Raw genomic sequence first — 26,208 nt, 5'->3', positions numbered from 1 at the left:
ACCAGTGCCCCAAACTGGGCCAGAGCACCCCAAACCAGTGCCCCAAACTGGGCCAGAGCACCCCAAAAGAGCACCCCAAAAGAGCACCCCAAACTGGGCCAGAGCACCCCAAACCAGTGCCCCAAACTGGGACAATTCCCCCCAAACCAGTGCCCCCAGCACCCCAAACTGGGCCAATTCCCCCCAGCCCTCCCCCAGTGGGGTCGGTGCCACCCCAGCCCCCCCAAACCGGGTCCAACGTCCCCCCCAGAGTGGGTCAGAACCCCCCCAGTCCCCCCCAGACTGGGTCAGGGCTCCCCCAAACGGGGCCAAGGCTCCCCCAGCCCCCCCCCCAGTGCCCCCAGCACCCCCAAACCAGCGCCCCCCCCTCACCCCCCCCCCCCGCTGTACATAAGGGGGGTGTTGGGCCCCCTCCGTGTCCCCCCCGTTTTGGGGGGGTTTGGGACCTGCTGGGTTGATTTTGGGGGGTGGGGGGGTTTGGGGGGAGGGCAGTGAAGCCCCCTGGGCTCAAGGCTTTATTTATTTGCTATTTATTGCAGTTCCTTTCAGAATCAAATCTTTGTTTTTTTCTCTCTTTTTTTTGGTTTTTTTTTTTTTGGTTTTTCTGTCGAAATAAAAACAAAACAAAAAAAGAAAAACCACACCTTAAAAACCCATTGAATCCCCAAAACCCCCAGGTTTGAAACCGTCCCTGGATCCTCCCGGATTTCGGGGGGGGGACACGGGATCCCCCCCAGGGGAAGGAGCACGGCCACGGCCCTCCGGAATTTCCTCAATAAATCAATTTATTTAAAAGAATATGTTACAATTAATTACACTAAAGGGGCTTTTCCCGAAGCCGAGGAATGGGAGCAGCTGGAAGAGGGAAAATGGGACAAAGTGGGGGCAGAGGGGTTTTGGTTTTGTATTTTTTTGGACCGATTTCTCCTTTTTTTTGGGTTTTTTTTCTCTTTTTGGATTAAAAAAACCCCGCAGGAAGATGGCTCAGCCCTCCTTGATCCGTCAGAATTTGGGGCTAGCGGGAAAATCGGGATCAAAATGAAGCTTTTCCTGGGATTCTCCCCAAACTGGGGGTGCTGAAGGAGATCTCAGGGGGGATTTGGGGGGTCCCAAACCTCTCCCAGTTTCCCTCCCCCATTCCTGGGTTCTCCACGGCTCGGGGCTCCCGAGGACAACGGAAATCCAATTAATTACAGGGATCCAATTAATGGAATTAATTCCCAGCTCTCGGCTGCTCCAGAGCCGAGGATTTGGGATTTCCAACCCCCCCCTCCCCCAAAAAAAAACCCAAAATAAATCTTCCCCCATCCTGGCTCCGGGGGGAGGAGTGGGGAAAAGCCCTTCCCAAAAAGGGATTTGGGGGAAAATCCCGCTTTGGAGCGGTCCTGGCACATTCCAGAGGTCGGGAATGAGGCCGGGATGCCCCTGCTGGGTTTGGTTCCAAACATTCCCAAATCCACCCCGCGAGACCGGCTCCAGGCCAGCCCCAAACTGGGCAAAACCAGCTTTTCCAGGGGATTTTTTCCTCCCAAAACATGGGAAAAACCTCACTCCAAACCAGGGGAAAACGGTTTTGCCCTAAGTTTTCCTTCTGGGAATTGCTCAGCTGCCAGATCCACGGCAAAATCCCGCTCCAAACCAAGGGAAAACGGCTTTTCCACCTAAATTTTCCTCCCAAACCATGGAAAAATTGCACTCAAATCCAGGAAAAAATGGCTTTTCCAGGTGATTTTTCCAGCTGGAAGCTGCTGGGCCTCCTGGACTGCAGCTAAAACCTGCTCAAATCCAAGGAAAAATCCCTTTTTCACCTTATTTTTCCTCCCAAAACATGGGAAAGACCCACTCCGAATCCGGGAAAATCTCTTTTCCAGAGGGTTTTTCCCTCTGGCAGCTGCTCGTCCACACCAGACATGGAAAACTCCTGCTCCAATCCAGGGAAAAAAAAGCTTTTCCAGCTCATTTTTCCCTGCTGGGAACATCCCAGCCACTGGATGTGTGGAAAAATCCCACTCAAAAGCAGGGAAAATGAATTTTCCACCTTACTTTTCCTCCAGAACGATGGAAAAAATCCTGCTCTTTTTTTTTTCCAAGTTCTTTTTCCCTGCTTGGACACCCAAGTCATGGATTAAAAAGTGCTGAAAAATAGGGAAAAATGGCTTTTTGGGGTTATTTTTCCTTCCCGGGAGCTGCCCAGCCACTGGATCCAGGGAAAAAATCCCACTCAAAAATAGGGAAAACTGGCTTTTCCAGGTTATTTATCCAGGGGCAGCCTCGGGATCCTGGGATCTCCCAGATCCCATCCCCAGGAGCCAGGCACGGCCAAAATCCCTGGGAAAACACCCCAAAAAGCAGGACCACAAATCCACGAGCGGGATCCCTGCGCCAGGAGAGGCATTTCCTTGGAATTGGACTCCTTTGGGATGTTTTCCTGGTTTTTTTTTAATCTGTAGTGACTGCAAAAACGGATTGGGAGGAGAAACGGGCGGAAAATCCCTTGGAAAAGCTGCTGCCACCCCGTGGGGTTTTGAAGGAATCATTCCCAAGGATGGCCAGGCAGGAATGGAACATTCCCAGGAGCTTTTCCCTCCCGTGTTTTTCCACGTCTGACCCAGCAGAAACAACAACTCCTTAATTCCAGTTGTGAAAAACAAAAAAAATCCCAAAATTCCCAGCCTGGAGCTGGATCTGAGTGGGAAAAAGGAGCCCCCTGGGGTGGCTCTTCCCAGATTTTTGTGGTTTTTTCCTCCGGAATTCCATAAAGATGACGGGCACGAATGGATTCGGAATTAATGAGATTTAGTTTGGGGGGGCTTTAATACAATAAGGGGTTTTCGGGGTTCCTGGAAAAGCTGCCGGGGTTAAGTGGCCGCGTCCCTTTGCTGTGACCTGACCAGCTGGAAAAGGTTCTGGAAAAGAAGGGAAGGGGACGGGGTGAAGGGGCAGAACCCCGGGATCCCACCGGGAAAACGGGATTGAGGGGCTGGGAGTGCTGGGAATGGCTCCGACCCGGCCAGGGCTTCGGCACCTGGAGCGGCCTGATCCCGATCCCAGTGCCCTGATCCCGATCCCAGTGCCCTGATCCCGATCCCAGTGCCGATCCCAGTGCCCTGATCCCGATCCCAGTGCCCTGATCCCGATCCCAGTGCCGATCCCAGTGCCCTGATCCTGATCCCAGTGCCCTGATCCTGATCCCAGTGCCCTGATCCCGATCCCAGTGCCGATCCCAGTGCCCTGATCCTGGATCCCAGTGCCCTGATCCCGATCCCAGTGCCGATCCCAGTGCCCTGATCCTGATCCCAGTGCCCTGATCCTGATCCCAGTGCCCTGATCCCGATCCCAGTGCCGATCCCAGTGCCCTGATCCCGATCCCAGTGCCCTGATCCCGATCCCAGCGCCCTGATCCCGATCCCAGTGCCGATCCCAGTGCCCTGATCCCGATCCCAGTGCCCTGATCCCGATCCCAGTGCCCTGATCCCAATCCCAGTGCCGATCCCAGGGCCCTGATCCTGATCCCAGTGCCGATCCCAGGGCCCTGATCCCAATCCCAGTGCCGATCCCAATCCCAGCGCCCTGATCCCAATCCCAGCGCCCATCCCGATCCCAGTGCCCTGATCCCAATCCCAGTGCCGATCCCAGTCCCAATCCCAGTGCCGATCCCAATCCCAGGGCCCTGATCCCAATCCCAGCGCCCTGATCCCAATCCCAGTGCCCTGATCCCAGTGCCCTGATCCCGATCCCAGCGCCAATCCCAATCCCAGTGCCAATCCCAATCCCAGCGCCAATCCCAATCCCAGTGCCAATCCCAATTCCAAATCCAATTTAAAACCCAATGCCAATTCCAATTTAAATTCCAATTCCAAATCCAAATTACAATCCCAATTTAAATTCCAATTCCAATTTAAATCCCAGTTCCAATCCCAATTCCAATTTAAATTCCAATTCCAATGCTAATCCTAATTCTAATCCCAATTCCAAACCAAATTTAAATCCCAATCCCAATTTAAATTCCAATCCCAATTCCAATTCCAAATTCTCCTTAAAGTGGGAGGAGGAAGGAAATGGGATGGAGAAGGAAAGCTGATCCCAGCTTTATTCTAACCATTCCCAGCTCCAGGAGCCTTTTCCCAGATTTCTCCCAGGCCATTCCCAGCTCCAGGAGCCTTTTCCCAGATTTCTCCCAGGCCATTCCCAGCTCCAGGAGCCTTTTCCCAGATTTATCCCAGGTCATCCTGAGCTCCCCAAGGTTTTTCCCAGATTTATCCCAGGCCATTCCCAGCTCCAGGAGCCTTTTCCCAGATTTATCCCAGGCCATTCCCAGCTCCAGGAGCCTTTTCCCAGATTTATCCCAGGCCATTCCCAGCTCCAGGAGCCTTTTCCCAGATTTATCCCAGGCCATCCCCAGCTCCAGGAGCCTTTTCCCAGATTTATCCCAGGTCATCCCCAGCTCCCCAAGGTTTTTCCCAGATTTCTCCCAGGCCATTCCCAGCTCCAGGAGCCTTTTCCCAACTCCTGCAGCTCCTTTTTCCAGCTGCTCCATGAAACCTTCCCCACCTCCAGAGCTCCTCCCCTGCTTTTCCCCATCCCGGGACAATCCAGTCATTCCCTGCGGGAACTGTGGAGCAGGAGAAGCATTTCCCACTGAAAGCCACCTGGGAAAGGGAAAACTTTGGAATTCTCACCTCCTTCCTCCACTTGAGCTCGCAGAACACTCGCTCGAAGCACTCGTGCATGTAATTGAACTGCCGGGGGAAAACGGGAATCAGGGAAAAGCGGGAAAGGCCAGGAGATCCAGAGGGAGCTGGGAGCTCGGGGCAGGAGCCAGGAGCTCCAGGGAGGAACTGAGGGCTCCAGACTGGAGCCAGGAGCTCCTGGTTCCTGTTTGGAGCTTCTGGATCCAGCAGCTCCAGACAGGAATCAGGAATTCCAGAAATGAGCCAGGAGCTCCTGGTTCCTGTTTGGAACTCCTGGATCCAGCAGCTCCAGGGAGGAACCAGGAGCTCCAGGCAGGAGCCAGGAATTCCAGGGAAAAGCCAGGAGCTCCTGGTTCTTGTTTGGAACTCCTGGATCCAGCAGCTCCAGGAAGGATCCAGCAGCTCCAGGCAGGAATCAGGAATTCCAGGGAAAAGCCAGGAGCTCCTGGTTCCTGTCTGGAGCTGCTGGATCCAGCAGCTCCAGGCAGGAACCAGGAATTCCAGGGAAAAGCCAGGAGCTCCTGGTTCTTGTTTGGAACTCCTGGATCCAGCAGCTCCAGGCAGGAATCAGGAATTCCAGGGAAAAGCCAGGAGCTCCTGGTTCTTGTTTGGAACTCCTGGATCCAGCAGCTCCAGGCAGGAATCAGGAATTCCAGGGAAAAGCCAGGAGCTCCTGGTTCTTGTTTGGAACTCCTGGATCCAGCAGCTCCAGGCAGGAATCAGGAATTCCAGGGAAAAGCCAGGAGCTCCTGGTTCTTGTTTGGAACTCCTGGATCCAGCAGCTCCAGGCAGGAATCAGGAATTCCAGGGAAAAGCCAGGAGCTCCTGGTTCCTGTTTGGAACTCCTGGATCCAGCAGCTCCAGGGAGGAATCAGGAATTCCAGGGAAAAGCCAGGAGCTCCTGGTTCCTGTTTGGAGCTTCTGGATCCAGCAGCTCCAGGAAGGATCCAGCAGCTCCAGGCAGGAATCAGGAATTCCAGGGAAAAGCCAGGAGCTCCTGGTTCTTGTTTGGAACTCCTGGATCCAGCAGCTCCAGGCAGGAATCAGGAATTCCAGGGAAAAGCCAGGAGCTCCTGGTTCCTGTTTGGAGCTTCTGGATCCAGCAGCTCCAGGAAGGATCCAGCAGCTCCAGGCAGGAATCAGGAATTCCAGGGAAAAGCCAGGAGCTCCTGGTTCCTGTCTGGAGCTGCTGGATCCAGAACCTCCAGGCAGGAATCAGGAATTCCAGGGAAAAGCCAGGAGCTCCTGGTTCTTGTTTGGAACTTCTGGATCCAGCAGCTCCAGACAGGAACCAGGAATTCCAGGGAGGAGCCAGCAGGTCCAGAGGGGTTCTGAGGAATTCCAGGGGGGATTTCAGGGAATTCTGGGTGGGACATGGACACTCATGATCCCGTTCCCAAGGGAATTCCGGGTGGGATTTGAGGGAATTCTGGGTGGGATTTGAGGGAATTCCGGGTGGGGTTTGAGGGAATTCTGGGCGGGATTGGGACTGGGACAGGGACACTCACGATCCCATTCCCAAGAGAAATTCTGGGCGAGATTTGAGGGAATTCCAGGCGGGGTTTGGGACTGGGACAGGGACACTCAAAATCCCATTCCCAAGAGAAATTCTGGGTGGGGTTTGAGGGAATTCCAGGCAGGATTGGGACTGGGACACTCATGATCCCATTCCCAAGGGCATTCCGGGCGGGATTGGGACGGGGCACTCACGATCCCATTCCCAAGGGAATTCTGGGCAGGGTTTGAGGGAATTCTGGGCGGGACTGGGACAGGGGCACTCACGATCCCATTCCCAAGGGAATTCCGGGCGGGATTTGAGGGCATGCCGGGCGGGACTGGGACAGGGGCACTCACGATCCCATTCCCAAGGGAATTCCGGGCGGGATTTGAGGGCATTCCGGGCGGGACTGGGACAGGGGCACTCACGATCCCATTCCCAAGGGCATTCCAGGCAGGACTGGGACAGGGGCACTCACGATCCCATTCCCAAGGGCATTCCGGGCGGGATTGGGACAGGGGCACTCACGATCCCATTCCCAGAATGGAATTCCGGGCAGGACTGGGACGGGGCACTCACGATCCCATTCCCAAGGGAATTCCGGGCGGGATTGGGACGGGGCACTCACGATCCCATTCCCAAGGGCATTCCGTGCGGGACTGGCACAGGGGCACTCACGTAGGGGGTGAAGATCTTGACCCAGCGCGGTTTCTTCTCGGCGCGCGCGTACTCGAAGCAGAAGGCCATGCCCTCCTCGTCCGTGTCCCAGCGCTGCATCTCCTCCCACTCGAAGGCGATCACCTGGTTCTGCACAATTCCCAAACCCCGCTGAGCCAGGATCCCCGCCGCCGGGGCAGCGGGAGGAGCCCCCGGGATCAGCGGGATCGGGGGCTTCAGGGGGCGAGGGAAAAGGAGGATTTGTCCCGGGTTTGGCACAGGGAGGATTCCCTGAGTTATCCCGGGCCGCGCGTCCCAAACCCCAGCAGGGAGCTCAGGCAGATCCCAGGGGTTTGCAGATCCGAAGGTGAGAGGTCAGGGTAAATTCCAGGGAATCGGGATGATCCCAGGGATTTGGGAACACAGTCCAGGTGCAAATCCAAAGGTGTGAGGTCAGTGATGATCCCAGGGTAAATTCCAGGATATTGGGATTATCCCCAGGGATTTGGGAACACAGTCCAGGTGCAAATCCAAAGGTGTGAGGTTAGCAGTGATCCCAGGGTAAATTCCAGGATATTGGGATTATCCCCAGGGATTTAGGAACACAGTCCAGGTGCAAATCCAAAGGTGAGAGGTCGGTGATGATCCCAGGGCTATCAGGATGATCCTCAGGGATTTGGGAACACAGTCCAGGTGCAAACCAAGGTGTGAAATCAGGGATAATCCCAGGGGTGAAGGGATGATCCCAGCACAACCTCCAGGGATTTGGGAACACAGTCCAGGTGCAAACCAAAGTGTGAGGTCAGTGATGATCCCAGGGATATCAGGATGATCCTCAGGGATTTGGGAACACAGTCCAGGTGCAAATCCAAAGGTGTTGGGTTGGGGATGATCCCCAGGGATTTGGGGACAAGGGGCAGGTGCAAATGCAAGTTCTGAGGTCAGGGGTGATCCCAGGGATTTGGGAACAACAGTGACAGCACAAACCAGGGTGTGAGCTCGGGGACAATCCCAGGGATTTGGGATCACAGTGATGGTGCAAAACCCAGGGTGTGAGCTCGGGGACAATCCCAGGGATTTGGGATCACAGTTATGGTGCAAAACCCAGGGTGTGAGCTCGGGGACAATCCCAGGGATTTGGGGTGACCCCAGGGATTTGGGTGATGGTGTAAAACCCCGGGTGTGAGCTCAGGGACAATCCCAGGGATTTGGGATCACAGTGATGGTGTAAAACCCAGGGGGTGAACTCAGGGACAATCCCAGGGATTTGGGTGATGGTGTAAAACCCAGGGGGTGAACTCAGGGACAATCCCAGGGATTTGGGTGATGGTGTAAAACCCCGGGTGTGAGCTCAGGGACAATCCCAGGGATTTGGGATCACAGTTATGGTGTAAAACCCAGGGTGTGAGCTCAGGGACAATCCCAGGGATTTGGGTGATGGTGTAAAACCCAGGGGGTGAGCTCAGGGACACTCCCAGGGATTTGGGGTGGCCCCATGGATTCAGGAGGGCACAGAGGCAGGGCTGTGGGGCCGGGGAGGAGCCGGGGATGCCGGGAATACCTCGAGCTGGCCCTCCTCGGTGCAGGCGTGCAGCTTGAAGTGGCGGATGCTGATGGCCGAGATGACGTGGCCCTTGCGCCGCGAGTCGCACGAGCAGTGCGGGAAGGTGATCTCGTTGTAGCCCTCGCACGTCCGCAGCATGTTCAGGTACTGCGGGGACAGCCGGGTCACCGGGAGGGACCGGGATGGCAAGGAGTCACCGGGGTGCCAGGGAGTCACCAGGATGCCAGGGAGTCACCGGGGTGCCAGGGAGTCACCGGGGTGCCAGGGAGTCACCGGGATGTCAGGGAATGCACCGGGATGCCAGGGGTTCACCAGGATGTCAGGGAGTCACCGGGATCCCAAGGAATGCACTGGGAGGCCAGGGAGACCCTGGGACCCCAGGGAAGCACCAGGATGCCAGGGAGTCCCCAGGATGCCAGGGAACACACCAGGATCCCAGGGGTTCACCAGGATCCCAAGGAATGCACCGGGATCCCAGGGGTTCACCAGGATGCCAGGAAGTCTCTGGGATGCCAAGGAATGCACCGGGATGCCAGGGAGTCATTGGGATGCCAGGAGTCACTGGGATACCAGGGAATGCACCGGGAGGCCAGGGAGACCCCGGGACCCCAGGGAAGCACCGGGATGCCAGGGAACACACCAGGATCCCAGAGAGTCACCGGGACACCAGGGAGTCACTGGGATGCCAGGGAGTCACCGGGGCTCCAGGGAATGCACCGGGATCCCAGGGGTTCACCAGGATGCCAGGGAGTCACTGGGATGCCAGGGAGTCCCCAGGATGCCAGGGAATGCGCTGGGATGCCAGGGAATACACCAGGATCCCAGGGAGCTACCGGGATGCCAGGGAGTCACCGGGACTCCAGGGAATGCACCGGGATCCCAGGGGTTTACCAGGATGTCAGGGAGTCCCCGGGATCCCAAGGAATGCACCGGGATGCCAGGAAGTCCCCGGGATGGCAAGGAGTCACTGGGATGCCAAGGAATGTACTGGGATCCAACGGGTTCACCAGGATGCCAGGGGTTCACTGAGATCCCAAGGAATGCACCGGGATGCCAGGGAGTCACCGGGATGGCAAGGAGTCACTGGGACTCCAGGGAATGCACCAGGATCCCAGGGAGTCACCAGGGCTCCAGGGAATGCACCAGGATCCCAGGGAGTCACCAGGGCTCCAGGGAATGCACCGGGATCCCAGGGAGTCACCAGGGCTCCAGGGAATGCACCGGGATCCCAGGGGTTCCCCAGGATGCCAGGGAGTCCTCGGGATGCCAGGGAATGCACCGGGATGCCAGAATTCACCAGGATCTTGGGGAATTCACCAGGATTCCAGGGAATGCACCGGGATCCCAAGGGTTCAGCAGGATGCCAGGGAGTCACCAGGACCCCAAGGGTTCAGCAGGATGCCAGGGGTTCACCAGGATTCCAGGGAATTCGCTGGGATTCTGGGATTCACCGGGATCCCAGGGAATTCACTCACCATGACCATCTTCCTCTGCTCGCAGAGCTTCTGGAGCTGGTAGGATTTCTCCTCGGCTTTGATGTAGCCTTTCTTGACGTCATCAACGGCCTGGGGATGGGGGAAAAAATGGGAAAAATCTGGGGAAAATCCAGGATTTGGGATGGGAGGAGAAGAAGCCACCTCATGCTTCACCCTCAGGGACCTGTGGGACCTTGGGGTGGCCCGTGAACTTCAAGGTGCCTCAATCCCATAAAAACAACCGAAACCCCACCCACCTTGGGATCAACTCTGGGACCCAAAAACCCCATGAGGAGTTTTCCCACCCAAACGGGCATTCCAGAGGAATTCCAGGTGGGAATTCCTCACCTGCGGGACCTTGGGGTGGCCCAAGGACCTTGGGATTCAATCCCATAAAAACAACTGAAACCTCCTCCCACTTTGGGATCAACTATGGGACCCAACCACCCCATGAGGAGTTTTCCCCACCCCAAGGGGCGCTCCAGAGGAATTCCAGGCGGGAATTCCGGGCGGGAATCCCGTACCTGGTGGAAGAAGTAGGCGACGGCCAGGTCGTTGTCGTTGAGCAGCGCCTCCTCCTCGGTGGTGAAGAGCCACTTGCGCAGGGTCAGGCACGTCCCCGGCACGGCCGAGGTGTAATTCTGCACGTAGAGCTTGTGGGGGAACTCGTTGGGAGCCAACTTCCGCACTGGGAACGGCCCGGGAGATCCCGGAGAGGGCGCGGAATGTCGGGGTCAGGGCGTGGGGAGGACAGGGGTTCCGGGAGAGCCCAAAAAAAAAATCGGCGTTAAAATGGGGTTTGCCCACAGGGAACCGTCAAAAAGGATCCCAAATCCTGCCAGAGTGACCTCAAATCCTCCTTAGTGACCCCAAATCCTTCCAGAGTGACCCCAAATCCTGCCAGAGTGACCCCAAATCCTTCCAGAGTGATCCCAAATCCTTCCAGAGTGATCCCAAATCCTCCTTAGTGACCCCAAATCCTTCCAGAGTGACCCCAAATCCTGCCAGAGTGACCCCAAATCCTTCCAGAGTGATCCCAAATCCTTCCAGAGTGACCTCAAATCCTTCCAGAATGACCCCAAATCCTTCCAGAGTGACCCAAATCCCCCTTAATGACCCCAAATCTTTCAGAGTGATCCCAAATCCTTCCAGAGTGATCCAAATCCTGCCAGAGTGATCTGAAATCATTCCAGAGTAACCCCAAATCCTTCCAGAATGACCCCAAATCCTTCCAGAATGACCCCAAATCCTTCCAGAATGGTCCCAAATCCTGCCAGAGTGACCTCAAATCCTCCTTAGTGACCCCAAATCCTTCCAGAGTGATCCCAAATCCTTCCAGAGTGACCCCAAATCCTTCCAGAGTGATCCCAAATCCTTCCAGAGTGACCCCAAATCCTTCCAGAGTGATCCCAAATCCTTCAGAATGATCCCAAAATCTTCCAGAATGACCCAAATGCTTCAGAGTGACCCCAAATCCTTCCAGAGTGACCCCAAATCCTTCAAGAATGGTCCCAAATCTTTCCAGAATGGTCTCAAATCCCTCCAAAAGCCCTGGAATCTGGAGGAACATCCCAAAAAATCTCGGGTGTGGTTCTGCACATAGAGCTTGAGGGGGAACTCACTGAGAGGCAATTTCCGCTCTGGGAATGGCCCAGAAATCAGGGAAAAAACATGGAAAAATCATGGGAAAATCATGGGAAAACCATGGAATGCCAAGGTCAGCATGTGGAAAGGACAGGGATTCCAGGAGAGCCCAGAAATCGGCATTAAAATGGGGTTTTCTCACAGGGAACCTTCAAAAATGATCCCAAATCCTTTCAGAGCGATCCCAAAGCCTCCAGGAGGATCCCAAATCCCTCCAAATCTGGAGGAACACCCCAAAAATCTCGGGTGTGGTTCTGCACATAGAGCCTGAGGGGGAACTCACTGAGAGCCAACTCCTGCACTGGGAAAACCTGGGGAAAATCCCAGAAAAATCCCGGAATCATCCAACAGCGGGCTGGAGCAGCCCCGCCAATTCCACAATCCCACCCGAGGGACCGGCAGATCCCTCCATTCTCCTTTTTTTCCCAGCCTTTTTTTTCCCAAATCCCAGGGAATTCCGGGCTCACCGAAGGAGTGGTTGATGACCTCGAAGAGGGCGAAGTAGTTGGCGGTGACGCTGTCCATGCCCACCTTGGCAGCCACCGCCTGGAAAACGCCGGGAAAACGGGATCAGCGCCAGCCGGGCATTCCCGGGAATTCCCTGACCACGGAAAACCCGGTTGGAACTCTGCCAGCACAACCAGGCCAGCTCTTCACTCCCCGATTCCCGGGGACGCCGAGCTTGCGGCGTCCCCACAATTCCAGCCTGGATTCCCCAGGGAAAAGGAGAGGGAAATTCCCATCCGGGATCGTTCCACGGTCAAAACTCGGCGTGGAATTCCATGGGCTGTGCCCTGAACACGCCCAAATCCCGTTTAGCTGCAGAATCCTGGAATTCCTACTCTTTTCCAGCAGAATTTTCATCTCCTTTTTTCCAAAGGGTCTGCCCTGTGTTATTTTATTCCCCATAATCCATGGATCCAGTGGATCCCAGCCCTAAAGAAATGGGGGAAATTCCAGGTGGGGAAAGTGGAAATTCCAGGTGGGGAAAGAGGAAATTCCAGGTGGGAAAAGTGAAAATCCAGGTGGGGAAAGAGGAAATTCCAGGTGGGAAAAGAGGAAAATCCAGGTGGGGAAAGAGGAAAATCCAGGTGGGAAAAAGGAAAATCCAGGTGGGAAAAGAGGAAAATCCAGGTGAGAAAAAGGAAAATCCAGGTCAGGAAAGAGGAAATTCCAGGTGGGAAAAAGGAAAATCCAGGTGGGAAAAGTGAAAATCCAGGTGGGGAAAGAGGAAATTCCAGGTGGGAAAAGAGGAAATTGAGTTGAGGGGATGGAGGTTCCAGGTGGGAAAGGGAAATCCAGGTGGAGGAAAGAGGAAAACTGAGGTGAGGGAAAGGAAATTCCAGGTGGGAAAAGAGGAAAATCCAGGTGGGAAAAGAGGAAATTGCAGGTGGGGAAAGAGGAAAATCCAGGTGGGAAAAGAGGAAATTCCAGGTGGGAGTGGGGAAATTGAGTTGAGGGGATGGAGGTTCCAGGTGGGAAAGGGAAGTCCAGGTGGAGGAAAGGAAAATCCAGGTGGGAAAGAGGAAAACGGAGGTGAAGAAAAGGAAATTCCAGGTGGGAAAAGTGAAAATCCAGGTGGGGGCAGGGAAATCGAGTCGAGAGGATGGAAATTCCCGGTGGGAAGGGCAATTCCAGGTGGGAATGGGCTCACCTGGTACACCTGGTCCGTGGTGCTGTTCTTCTTCACCCTCACCGTCACCGTGGTGACGTCCGGGAGCGCCACCCGCAGCTCCACGTCGGAGACGCCGTTGTAATTCTGGGAAAAAGGGAAAGGGAAAATCCCCCCCAAAAAATCAGGAAATCCCGGTTTTCCGGTTGTTCGCGATCCCTAAAAATCCCTCAGTGGGAATTCAGCGCGGGAGGAGGGATGGGGTCGGATTCTTCTCCTGAGGGAGGTCCGGGTGGGATATCTGGGAAAATTCCCCCATGGAATTCCTTCATCCCTTTGGGGTCAGCGCTGCCCAGGGCACTGGGAATTGTCATCCCGGGAATTGTCCCAAACCGGGCCTTGGGACCAATTCACCCTCCGGAATTCCCGCTCAGTCCTGGCACGTTCCCTGCATCCCGAAGGACTGTGGGGCTTGGAGGAATTCTGGCAGCTTGGGGTGCCTCAATCCCATAAAAACCAGGCAGAATTGGCCCCAAAACCCACGGATGTGGCACCTGGGGACAGGGATCAGGGGTGGCCTTGGGGACAGTGGGACCTGAGGAGCTCCGAGGGCTTTTCCACGATTCCATGGAAGATTTTTTTCCCTACGGAATTCTGTTGGACCAAGCCTCAATCCCACCAAAAATGGCTGGAATTGTCCCCAAACCCCAGGGATGTGACACTTGGGGACAGGGATGGCCTTGGGGACAGTTGGACAGGAGGGGTTTTCCCACCTCGGCGGTTCCATGGAAGGGTTTTTTCCATGGAATCCCGCGGGATGACGTCACCCACCTCGTCCGACTCCGACAGGAACTCCTGCATGATGTCGCTCTCGCCGATGACCCGGATGGAGCACACTGCGGGACACGCAGAACGTCACACGGGATGCCACCATGACCGGCAGGGTCCCCTCCAGGGGCAGCCCAGCGACCCTTTCCCATCACCCTGACTCATCCTGAGGGGAATTCCTGTCCCCTGGGTCACCTCCTGTCCCCAGTGTCACCGTTAACCCCACGTTCTCCATGTCCTGGTGTCCCTCATGGATCCAGACCCTCTCCAAGGTGATCAAGTGTCCCCTGGGTCACCTCCTGTCCCCTGGGTCACTGTTAGCCCCATGTTAACTCCACGTCCTGGTGTCCCTCATGGATCCAGAACCTTTCCAAGATGGAGCAACCCAAGGAGCACCACCTGGGTCACCTCTGTCACCTCCTGTCCCCAGTGTCACCGTTAACCCCACGTTCTCCATGTCCTGGTGTCCCTCATGGATCCAGAACCTCTCCAAGGTGACTGAGTATAGCCTGTGCCATCTCCTGTCCCCAGTGTCACCGTTAAACCCATGTTCTCCATGTCCTGGTGTCCCTCATGGATCCAGACCCTCTCCAAGGTGACTGAGTATAGCCTGTGCCATCTCCTGTCCCCTGTGTCACCTCCTGTCCCATGATCCCCTCATGGATCCAGAACCTCTCCAAGGTGGATCAGGCCACCACCTGCAGTGCCCTCAGTGTCACCTGTGTCACCTCCTGTCCCCTGGGTCACCTCCATGTCACCGTTAACCCCACGTTCTCCATGTCCTGGTGTCCCTCATGGATCCAGAACCTCTCCAAGGTGATCGAGTGTCCCCAGGGTCACCTCTGTCACCTCCTGTCCCCAGTGTCGCCGTTAACCTCACGTTCTCCATGTCCTGGTGTCCCTCATGGATCCAGACCCTCTCCAAAAATCCCACCCCAAAATCCCACCCAACCACCCCAAACCTCCCAGAGCAAAGCCACAAAAGGACCAGGAACCCCCCAGGAATGCTGGCGAGGGGTTTGGGATGAGGAGTTTTAGGGTGAGGGATTCTGGGACGAGGAGGGATTTTGGGGTGAGGGGTTTTGAGATGAGGGATTTTGAGCTGAGGATGGATTTAGGGACGAGGAGGGATTTTGGGGTGTGGGATTGGGCTGAGGATGGATTTAGGGACGAGGAGGGATTTTGGGGTGAGGGGTTTTGGGATGAGGGATTTGGATGAGGGATTTTGGGACGAGGAGGGATTTTAGGGTGTGGGACTGGGGTGAGGGTGGATTTAGGGACGAGGAGAGATTCTGGGGTACAGGATTGGGGTAAGGAGGTATTTCGGGACGAGGAGGGATTTTGGGGTGCGGGACTGGGCTGAGGATGATTTAGGGACGAGGAGGGATTCTGGGGTGCGGAGGCATTTTAGGACAAGGAGGGATTCTGGGGTGAGGGGTTTTGGGATGAGGGATTTGGATGAGGGATTTTGGAGTGCGGGATTGGGGTGAGGAGGCATTTTGGGACGAGGAGGGATTTTGGGGTCCGGGATTGGGATGAGGATGGATTTAGGGATGAGGAGGGATTCTGGGGTACAGGATTGGGGTAAGGAGGTATTTCGGGACGAGGAGGGATTTTGGGGTGCGGGACTGGGCTGAGGATGGTTTAGGGTCGAGCAGGGATTGCGGGAGCAGCGCACCCTTCTCCAGGTACTCCTCCAGGCCCCTCCTGCGGGCGTCCAGCTGCTGCTCGGACAGCGAGAACGGCCACTTGCCGGGCAGGCGCGGGAAGGTGAAGTTGGCGAATTCCCGCTTCAGGTTCTGGTGCAGGATGGCGAATTCCCGGTAGCGCTTGGAGCACAGCTGCCGCCCGGCCATGTAAACGTTGTACACCTGGGGAGAGAGCCCCCCAGAATTCCCAAACGTTCCCCAGTGCTCCCCACAGCTCGGCCGTGCCCTCCTGGAGGGAGGGGTTTGGGAAAGAGGAAGGGAACGCGCTGAGCCTGGAGATGGGGGCTGTCCCTGCTGATCCCGGCATTCCAGGGCCTCAGGAATCCCAAATCTTGGGGTTCAGGGTCATGGATACTTCCCACGAGACACTGAGGGGTCCCAAACTCCCCATTTTCCATCCAAAGCCCAAAATCTTGGGATTTAAGTTCCTGGCTCCTTCCCATGGAACGCAGAGAGATCCCAAACTCCCCATGTTCCATCCGCAGCCCCAAAGCTCGGGATTCGGGATCATGGATGCTCCCCATGAGACACTGAGAGACCCCAAGCTCCTCATGTTGCATCCAAAGTCCCAAATTTTGGGATTTTAGGTCAAATCTCACTCCGGGATTTCAGCATTCCTATATTCCAATGCATTCCAATATTCCAACAGCCTTGTATTGCTGTTTTAATAGCCCAACATTCTCAAACCATAACAGTCCTGAATTCCTACATTCTAACATTCCTATATTTCAATAATCCTATATTCCAACGTTCCTGTATTCCAATAATCCAACAGCTCTGTGTTCCCTAAATTCCAACATTCCTAAATTTCAGCACTCCTATATCCCAACATTCCTATATCCCAATAATCCCACATTTCAACCCCGCTACTTAGCACAACCAACCCCCCTGCCCCACAAACAACCAGAACCCCAAACCCACAGATTTCCCCCCCGTTCCCAGGGGGAAAAAGCCTCACCACGAACTTCTCCCCGCTCTGCTCCACGTGTTTGTAGGTGGGGATGGAGATGGGCACCGCCTGCTTCTCGCTGTAGTCGTAGAAGGGCGGCCCCAGCGGCTCCTCGGGCGGCTCCAGGCTCTCGGCCTCGTGCGGCGGCACCGACAGCACCGTCAGCACCAGCTCCTTCTCGCCGGCGCGGATCAGATCCACCACCTGCTTGTGCGTGGCTCCCTCCACGTTCACCCCGTTCCTAAAGGGGAAAATATCCCAAATCCCCATGGAGCAGATCCACCACCTGCTTGTGCGTGGCTCCCTCCACGTTCACCCCGTTCCTAAAGGGAAAAATATCCCAAATTCCCATGGAGCAGATCCACCACCTGCTTGTGCGTGGCTCCCTCCACATTCACCCCGTTCCTAAAGGGAACAAATCCCAAATCCCCATGGAATTCCCATGGAGCAGATCCACCACCTGCCTGTGCGTGGCTCCCTCCACGTTCACCCTGTTCCTAAAGGGAAAAATATCCCAAATTCCCATGGAGCAGATCCACCACCTGCTTGTGCGTGGCTCCCTCCACGTTCACCCCGTTCCTAAAGGGGAAAATATCCCAAATCCCCATGGAGCAGATCCACCACCTGCTTGTGCGCGGCTCCCTCCACATTCACCCCGTTCCTAAAGGGGAAAATATCCCAAATCCCCATGGAGCAGATCCACCACCTGCTTGTGCGTGGCTCCCTCCACGTTCACCCCGTTCCTGCACGGAAAAATATCCCAAATTCCCATGGAGCAGATCCACCACCTGCTTGTGCGTGGCTCCCTCCACGTTCACCCCGTTCCTAAAGGGGAAAATATCCCAAATTCCCATGGAGCAGATCCACCACCTGCTTGTGCGCGGCTCCCTCCACGTTCACCCCGTTCCTAAAGGGGAAAATATCCCAAATTCCCATGGAGCAGATCCACCACCTGCCTGTGCGTGGCTCCCTCCACGTTCACCCCGTTCCTAAAGGAAACAAATCCCAAATTCCCATGGAGCAGATCCACCACCTGCTTGTGCGTGGCTCCCTCCACGTTCACCCCGTTCCTAAAGGAAACAAATCCCAAATTCCCATGGAGCAGATCCACCACCTGCTTGTGCGTGGCTCCCTCCACGTTCACCCCGTTCCTAAAGGGAACAAATCCCAAATTCCCACTGAATTCCCATGGACCAGATCCACCACCTGCCTGTGCATGGCTCCTTCCACGTTCACCCCGTTCCTAAAGGGAACAAATCCCCATGGAAGTGCTGAAGACGTTCCCAAGCTACCTCAGAGAATTCCTGACATTCCCAAGAACTCCACGGCCTGGCTCTGGCTTTGCCCAGAAAATCTGGATCACACCCTGGGCAAGCTGTTCAGGAAAGCTCATCCCAATCTGCTCCCAACTTCCCGCAATCCCACAGAAGTGCTTTAGACCCAAGATATTCCCAAAGCCACTCCCAGAACATTCCTGACATTCCCAAGAGCCCCACAGCCCAGATCTGGCTTTGCCCAAAAAGTCTGGATCAAACCTTGCCCAGGAAACCTCATCCCAGTCAATCCCAAACCTCCCAGAATCCCACGGCAGCACTGAAGACACCAAACATTCCCGAGCCACCTCAAACTTCCCTGATATTCCCAAGAACCCCATGGCACGGATCTGGATTTGCCTGGAAAATCTGGATCACACCAGCTGAGGAAAAGTCATCTCAGCCAGCCCCAAACTTCCTGGAAACACTGGAAATTCCCCCCAAAACACAGAAAATATTCCCAAGCCACCTTCTCCAGAACGTTCCTGACATTCCCAAGAGCTCTATGGGCTGGATCTGGCTTCGCCCAGAAAACGTGGATCAAACCTGCCCTGGAGAACTCATCCCAAGCAATCCCAAAAATTTCCAGGGCAGAGATGGCTTTTCCATGCCATAAAACAGGAGAGAGGGACAGTCCAGCCTCCTGAGGGGAAAGCCTTTGGCCTCACCCATGAATGTTGGGAAGACGATGATTCCGGAGGTGATCCCATCACAACCTGACACCTTCCCAGTGCTGCACCTGCTCCAGAGGTTTCCCTGCTGCCGGAACGAGTCTGGTGGGATCCAGGATGCCCACCCCACCTAAATCCAGCCGTTTTCCCCCTGGGTGTTGGTGGTAAATCCCCTTTTCCTCCATCCCATCCCTTCCCAAGCAGCTCCGGAGTTTCTCTTCCCGGTGACGATCGCCGTTCCGGGCGTTAATTGAGAGCTCAATCAGCTCCCGTTGTGTGTCCCTGCAGATTCCAGAGCATTCCAGAGCCTGGGAAGGCACAGGGAGGAGCTGGATGCTGGGTCCGGGAGGGAAGGATGGAAAAAGGACCTGGAGCATCCACTGGCGTCGGACGAGGATTGGGAAGAGCGGATTTTTCATGGACAACACCCTTGGATGGGTGATCTCCGGGCTTTTCCAGGATAGGGGTGAGCTGTGGAGTGCCAGAGCCCACATCCCAAACATCCCCCGTAAATCCCAGCAGGAATTCCTCGGGAGCAGAACGACCTCCTCGCTCAGGCTCTCCCTCCCCAGAAACTCCCCTGGGAATTCCAGGAGGCGGGAAGGAAATCCCGCAGGGGATCAACACCCTGAACACCCCAAAGCCACGCAGGCAGCTCCGGATTTTGGGGATTTTGGGGAGCTCCCTCCGGAGGATGGCCGGAGAGCGGATTTCCCGCCCCGATGCCGCCGTGAGAGGAAGGGAAATCGGAGCTATTTTGGGAGCCCCGGGTTATTGTTTCCTCCTCCAGGAATTCCAGGAGTCGGGATTTTCACAGATCCCGGGAAAACGAGGGGGGTTTCTTGCTGCCGCAACAGGGATGGGACCCGGGAATTTTGGGGGGGTTTCTGCGGCAAAAGGTGGGAATGCTGGGATGTGGGAATTGGGTAATATAGGGATATTGGAATATAGGGGCATGGAATATCTGGGAATATTGGAATATAGGGAAATAGGAAAATAGCAGTGTTGGGACACTGGGACATTGCAACACTGAAATGCTGGAATATGGGAATGTTGGAATATGGGAATGTTGGAATATGGGAATACTAAAAAACTGAAATATAGGGATATTGAAATATTGGAAATGTTGGAATATTGGAAAATTGAAATATTGGAAAATTGAAATATTGGAAAATTGAAATATTGGAAAATTGAAATATTGGGATATTGAAATATTGGGATATTGGAATATTGGGATATTGGGATATTGGGATATTGGGATATTGGGATATTGGGATATTGGGATATTGGGATATTGCTATATTGGGATATTGCTATATTGGGATATTGCTATATTGGAATATTGAAACACAGGAATACTGAAATATTGGAATATTGGAATATTGAAATACTGAAATATAGGAATATTGAAATATTGGAATATTGGACTATTGAAATATTGGAAAACAGGGCTATTGGGAAATTGAAATATTGGGACACCGGATAATGGGAATATTGGGATACAGGAGGACTGGAATATTGAAATATGGGGATACATAAATGCTGGAATAGGGCAAGAGCCAACCTGGCAGCCCTACAGGACACAGGGACAAATTAAAGCCACCTCTGCCAGGAAACAAACGGATAAAGCAAGAGGAAATTCCCAATCCTTCCAGCTCCCATAGGGATACCAGGACTGGGAGACCACGAGCAAACCCCCTTCATTAACCATCATTAACCCCAGGGCTTAATTATTCCACACAGCACATCCCAGTCCTCACCCGGCACCGGCCACTGAACCCCAAAATTCCAGCACCGAGCTCCCAACCTGTCTCTCACGCCAAATGTTCCCCAAAACACCCAGAAATGAGGGAAATTTCATCCCAGTGCCCACAAAACCCTCCCCCCTCAGCCTGGGAACGCTGCTCCCCCCGCTGGCACATCCAGGTGCAGATTCCCCCTGCTCCCAGCACTTCTCCCGCACGGAAAATCCAAAGAATCGGGAATTTGGGTCAGCTGGGGCACAGCCAAATCCCAGCCGGGATTCCTGCGGGATTCGCCGGCCACGGGCAGGTCCTGACAGCTCCTCACACCCCTCGGACTTCCCGAGCTGGCAGCAGAACATTCCCGCAGCTCGGAAATCCCTGGAATTAATCAGTAATTGGACTTAACCGACCCGGAGCGAAGGGCGACGGTGGGAGGATCCGGAGGGATCCCTGAAAACCAACCCCCAGGCGGGGATCTGAGGCATTCCAGCCCAAAACCAGCCGCAAAGTTTAAGGGGTTTTGGGGGGGAGAGGAAGATGAGCTTCCACACAGCAGGAGTATTCCCATGGGAAGGTGTTTTCTGGGGCAGAGTTACAATTTAGGGTGTGAAAAAGCAGCAGCTGGAGAACACGAGAGCCAGGAATGGGAAGGAAGTGTCTGCAGGGTGGAATCCGAGGGATTTATCCCTAAAAATGCTCCTGTGCCCTCCCCAGGAGGGTCCTCACACCAAAATCCCAGGGGTTTATCCCTAAAAATGCCCTTCCTAGGAGTCTCTACGTTGAAATTCAAGGATTTTAGCCCTAAAAATTCCCCCCTGACCTCCCCAGGAGGGTCCCCACATTGAAATCCAAGGGCTCCCCCTTGAGAGCCTCCTGTAAGACCCCCCCAAAAATCCCCAGTGAGGGCTGGGGGGGCTCAGCCCCCTTCCTCAGGACCCCCAAATTCCCGTCAAGGGCTGGGGGTCTCAGCTCCCCTCATGACACCCTCAGCAAGGGAGCCTCAGCCCCCTCAGGACCCCCCAAATTCCCACAAAGGGTTGGGGGCTCAACTTCCCTGTCACCCTCAGCCTTCTCAGCACCCCCCAAAACCCCCTCAAACCTCACCACATCCTCAGCAAGGGACCCTCAGCCCCCTCAGGACCCCCCAAACTCCTAAAAAAAGGTGGGGGGTCTCACCCCACCTCATGACTCTCTAACCAAGGGACCCTCAGCCCCCTCAGGACCCCCCAAATTCCCACAAAGGGCTGGGGGGGTCACATGTTCCCCCTCATGACACCCTCACCAAGGGATCCTCAGCCCCCTCAGGACCTCCAAACTCCTAAAAAAGGGTGGGGGTCTCACCCCCCTCATGACACCCTCACCAAGGGACCCTCAGCCCCCTCACAGAACGCCCCCACAGCCGACCCAGGGCTCATCTCCTCCTCACCACACCCTCACCAAGGGACCCTCAGCCCCCTCAGGACCCCCCAGAGGGCCGGGGGTCTCATGACACCCTCACCAATGGACCCTCGTTCCCCTCACGACGCCCCAAATCCCACCAAGGGTCGGGGGCTCCCCCTCCTCCCCAGTCAGACCCTCACCAGGGGACCCTCAGAGCCCCCAGCACCCCCCAAACCTCACCCAAGGGCGCTCAGCCCCCTCAGGATTCCCCCCAAACCCCCAGCAAGGGCCGGGGGTCTCGGTCCCTCCTCATCACACGATCCTCAGCCCCCTGACGACCCCCCAAAACCCCCCAGGGGCCGGGGGTCGCAATCCCCCTGATGACACCCTCACCCAAGGCCCCGCAGAGCCTCCTCAGCCCCCCAACACCGCGCCAAGGGCTCGGTGTCCCCTCAGAGCCCCCCCGGAGCCCCCTGACCGCCCCCAGCCCCCTCAGAGCCCCCTCAGGACCCCCATTCCCGCTCCCCCGGGACTGCCCGTGCGTGTGGGGCTCGTTCCCGGGGCCGGCTGCCGGGGGGCTGTGGGTGGGCGGCCCCCCCGTACTCACACCTCCAGGATGCGGTCCCCCTTGCGCACCCCGGCGCGGTCGGCGGCCCCTCCGCCCAGCACGGCGCTGACGTGCTGCAGCGGCGCGTACAGCTCGCCGTTGATGCTGCGCAGCTGCCCGCCTTCGCTCACTTGCCCGCGGACGTTAAAGCCGTAGCCGGACTCGGACTTGACGATGCGGACGACGCGGGGCCCGCCCGGGGGTCCCTCCCCGGCCCCGCTTCGCCCTCCTCGTCCGCCATCTTGGCGTCCGCGCACGGCGCGCGTCACGAGACCGGGCCCGCGCCGGCCGCCGTAGGAACCCGCCCCCCCTCCCGTCCGCGCCGCGGGGTGCGGTGGGAAATGGAGTCCGCGGAGCCGCCGAGCGCCGTTAGCGCACCGCGGGCCGCGGGGGCTGATGGGAAATGGAGTCACAGAGACGTAGGGGCGGGGAGAGCGCGGCGCATGCGCCGTGAGCGTGGGAACGGGGGTGTTGCCATGGGAACGGGGCTGTTGTCATAGGAAGGAGGGGGTGTTGCCATGGAAACCGAGGGGCTGTTACCATGGGAACGGGGGGCTACAGGTGCCATGGGAACGGAGGGCTGTTACCGTGGGAATGGGGGGGTGTGGGCATGGGAACGGGGAGGGGGCTGTTGCCATGGTAACGCGAGGGCTGTGGGCATGGGAAGGGGCTGTTGCCATGGGAACAGAAGGGTGTTGGGGGGTGAGGGCGTGGGGACAGGGGGCTGCTGACATGACAACGGGGAGCTGTTGCCATGGAGATGGGATGCTGTTGCTACGGGAACGGGTGTGTGTTGCCATGGAAACAGGCAGGGGGCGCTGTTTGCGGCGGTGCAGCGTGGTGACGTCACTCGTGTGACCCCGAGTCCCTGCGGAGGGGCTCTGGGGGTGTCGGGGTGACAGCTGTGGGGTCACTGTCACACGCCGGGGACGGCGTCACCCGCGGTCACTCATGGCAGACAAGAGCACAAGAACAATTCTGTCCCCGTGTCCTGTGTGTGTCCCCGTGTGTCCTGCATCCTCTGTGTCCGTATACTCTGTCCCTGTCTGTCCCCGTGCCTTTCTGTCCCTGTGCCTGTCTGTCCCGGTGTCCTGTGTGTCCCCATGTCCCTGTGCCTGTCTGTCCCCATGTCGTGTGTGTCTCTGTCTGTCCCTGTGTCTGTCTGTCCTGGTGTCCTGTGTGTCTCTGTCTGTCTCTGTCCCTGTCTGTCCCCATGCCCTGTGTGTGTCCCAGCCACAGCCAGCTGACACCAGGAACCCACCCAGGTGCATTAGGAAAGGTTCCTTTATTCTCCCCAGCAGCACAGGCACCGTGGGCAGAGCCATCTGCTCCCTGTCCCCATCCCTGTCCCCATCCTCGTTCCTGTCCTGTCCCCTCACGGCCTCTTCATGGTGCTCTCGATGAAGGACTCCAGCACAAAGATGGTCTCATCCACCTGGTTCTCGCTGGCGTCGATCCTGGGGGACACACAGTGACGGGCAGCCCCCCACAGGGTCCCCAGCCCCGTCCCCGTGCCCGTGCCCCCTCACTTGTTGACGTTGCGTTTCAGGCTCTCCAGCTGCTGCCTCTCGGGCCCCGTGATCATCTCCTCCACCTCGTGCAGCTGCGCCGCCTCGGCCCCCGTGGCCTGCATGGAGGCCAGGATGGCCTCCACCCGCTGGGACTTCTCCAGGAGCCTCCTAGGAGGGGACAAGGACACGCGGACGTGGCGGCGGCACCCAGGACGCCCCCGCGGGTGCCCTGGATGGCCCGAGGCCCTGGCAGGGGGCTCCGAGACCCCGGCACGCAGCCACGGGCACGTGGGGTTTCCATCTGAGCCCAGAGCAAACCACCAACTCTGCGTGAAGAATCGCAGGGCACAAAAGCTGAAACGGCCCAGTAACAGTGATTTTTAAAGGGTGAGAAGAAAAATGTTGGGATTTTGTACACGGGGGTTTGGATTTTGTACATGGGGGTTTGGATTTCGTACATGGGGGTTTGGATTTTGTACACGGGGGATTGGATTTTGTACATGGGGGTTTGGATTTCGTACATGGGGGTTTGGATTTCGTACATGGGGGTTTGGATTTCGTACACGGGAGTTTGGATTTTGTACATGGGGGTTTGGATTTTGTACATGGGGGTTTGGATTTCGTACATGGGGGTTTGGATTTCGTACATGGGGGTTTGGATTTTGTACATGGGGGTTTGGATTTCGTACATGGGGGTTTGGATTTTGTACATGGGAGTCTGAGGCTGCAATGGAGGGATCAGGGTGTGCCCTGCCCTTCCTCTCCTTCCTAACCTCCATGATTTGGGGGACGTTGGCACTTTCAGATTGGTTTAGAGTAGAAGCTGAGTGTCTGACACAGGTGGTGGGTGTTGGAACAGAATTGTGAACATGGTACACACAGTTTTTAGTACAAAAGGCAGCAGCAGCCCCGCGGGAGGGCAGCGAGCCCCCGGCTGAGCTGCTGAGCAGACCACGGCAGGCCAGCCACAAAATGTTCCAGATAAAATTAATAAACAACCTCGAGAACCAGAGCCAAAGACTCCTGACTCCTTCTTCGACAGCAGGGTTGGAAAAAAAAGGCTTTCTAACACATCTAGGAGTCACCCTGAGAGAGAAGAGTCCCCCGTGCCCCCGCGGCAGCGGCGCTCACTTGTTCTCGCGCATCTCGTGCTGCCGTCGCTCCATCAGGTTGGCCACGCTCTGGGGAGGAAAGGGGTGAGCAGCCAGCAGGGACACGCTGGGGAGCCCCCCGGGGGGACAGGGGCACGGCCACCGCCACCCCCGCGGCGCCACAAGGGACGGGCTGGGACACCCGGGGCAGGAAGGAGCCAGGTGAGCCCCCAGGCCAGGTGACACTCCCAAAAACCCAACAGGGACACACAGAGCATGGAGCTGCTGCCACCCCTGTGGCACCACAAGGGAGGGGCTGGGACACCTGGAGCAGGAAGGAGCTCCAGAAGGACAGGAACCAGGTGAGCCCCCAGCCCAGGTGTGCTGGGGGGCACCAAGGGACCCTCCACTCCCAAAAACCCAACAGGGACACACAGAGCATGGAGCTGCTGCCACCCCTGTGGCACTAGGAAGGACGGGGCTGTGACATCTGGGGCAGGAAGGAGCTCTGGAGGGACAAGAACCAGGTGAGCCCCCAGCCCAGGTGACACTCCCAAAAACCCAACAGGGACACACAGAGCATGGAGCTGCTGCCACCCCTGTGGTGAAGGATGGGGCTGTGACACCTGGACCTGGAGCAGGGCCTGGATTCCCTGGGAATCCTGGAGCAGGATCTGGGCACCCTGGGCTCCTTGGGGCTCACCTTGTAGCACCTGTGAAGCAGCATCCGAGCAGCGGCCATCACGTTCACCGTGTACAGGTAAAAGGTGCGGGATGGAGCGTGGTCTGGAGTCTTGGGAATCTCCTGAGGAAGGGCAGAGCGATGGTGGGAACTGAGTGGAAGTGTCCCCTTCCCCAGGAGGAACCTGTGCTCCCTTCCCAAGTGGTTCCCTGTGCCCAAACTCCAGGTGGGATCACCTGGAAGTGCCCATCACCTGGACAAGTGTCACAGCTGGGCAATCCCCGGGATGCCAGAGCTGGGAATCATCTCCTGAGGAAGGGCAGAGGGATGGTGGGAACCAAATGGAAATGTCTCCTTCCCCAGGGCTGTCCCTGTGCTCCCTGTACCCAGATTCCAGCTGGGATCACCTGGAAGTGCCCATCACACCTGGACAAGTGTCACACCTGGGCAATCCCCGGGGTGCCAGAGCTGGGAATCATCTCCTGAGGAAGGGCAGAGCGATGGTGGGAACTGAGTCGGGGTATCCCCTTCTCCAAGAGGAACCTGTGATCCCTGTGCCCAGATTCCAGCTGGGATCACCT

At 56.5% G+C, this 26,208-nt stretch overlaps 2 protein-coding genes across 2 annotated transcripts in view; both read right to left on the bottom strand.

Annotated features, from left to right (window-relative positions):
- Positions 1 to 767: 767 nt before the first annotated feature.
- Positions 768 to 23,296, bottom strand: SNX27 (sorting nexin 27). The gene is made up of 13 exons (XM_038161727.1): positions 23,283 to 23,296; positions 22,344 to 22,736; positions 16,637 to 16,868; positions 15,648 to 15,840; positions 13,973 to 14,037; positions 13,184 to 13,288; positions 11,997 to 12,075; positions 10,410 to 10,573; positions 9,886 to 9,975; positions 8,408 to 8,557; positions 6,868 to 6,996; positions 4,680 to 4,739; positions 768 to 2,906 (listed from the first exon to the last, which is right to left on the bottom strand). The coding sequence occupies exons 1-13, from the start codon at positions 23,294 to 23,296 to the stop codon at positions 2,859 to 2,861; spliced, it is 1,722 nt and encodes a 573-aa protein (XP_038017655.1). The 3' UTR covers positions 768 to 2,858.
- A 381-nt stretch (positions 23,297 to 23,677) lies between these two features.
- Positions 23,678 to 26,208, bottom strand: part of POLR3C (RNA polymerase III subunit C) — a 6,702-nt gene continuing 4,171 nt past the window's right edge. The window contains exons 4-7 of the mRNA XM_038161726.1: positions 25,649 to 25,778; positions 24,986 to 25,035; positions 23,873 to 24,022; positions 23,678 to 23,800 (exon numbers count right to left, since the gene is read on the bottom strand). Coding sequence (XP_038017654.1) covers positions 23,719 to 23,800; positions 23,873 to 24,022; positions 24,986 to 25,035; positions 25,649 to 25,778 — 412 coding nt within the window. The 3' untranslated portion in view covers positions 23,678 to 23,718. The remainder of the gene's footprint in view (positions 23,801 to 23,872; positions 24,023 to 24,985; positions 25,036 to 25,648; positions 25,779 to 26,208) is intronic.

Source organism: Motacilla alba, chromosome 25 (genome assembly GCF_015832195.1).
Source record: "Motacilla alba alba isolate MOTALB_02 chromosome 25, Motacilla_alba_V1.0_pri, whole genome shotgun sequence".
Taxonomy (NCBI): Eukaryota; Metazoa; Chordata; class Aves; order Passeriformes; family Motacillidae; genus Motacilla; species Motacilla alba.
Note: the sequence above shows the minus strand (reverse complement) of the source record. Positions and strands in the feature narration are given on the sequence as shown.

Coding starts and splice junctions, on each gene's coding strand:
- SNX27 (XM_038161727.1), bottom strand. Junction 10,574..11,996: donor GGTCATCAACCACTCCTTCG/GTGAGCCCGGAA, acceptor GGCCGTTCCCAG/TGCGGAAGTTGGCTCCCAAC. Junction 4,740..6,867: donor TCAAGATCTTCACCCCCTAC/GTGAGTGCCCCT, acceptor TTCCCCCGGCAG/TTCAATTACATGCACGAGTG.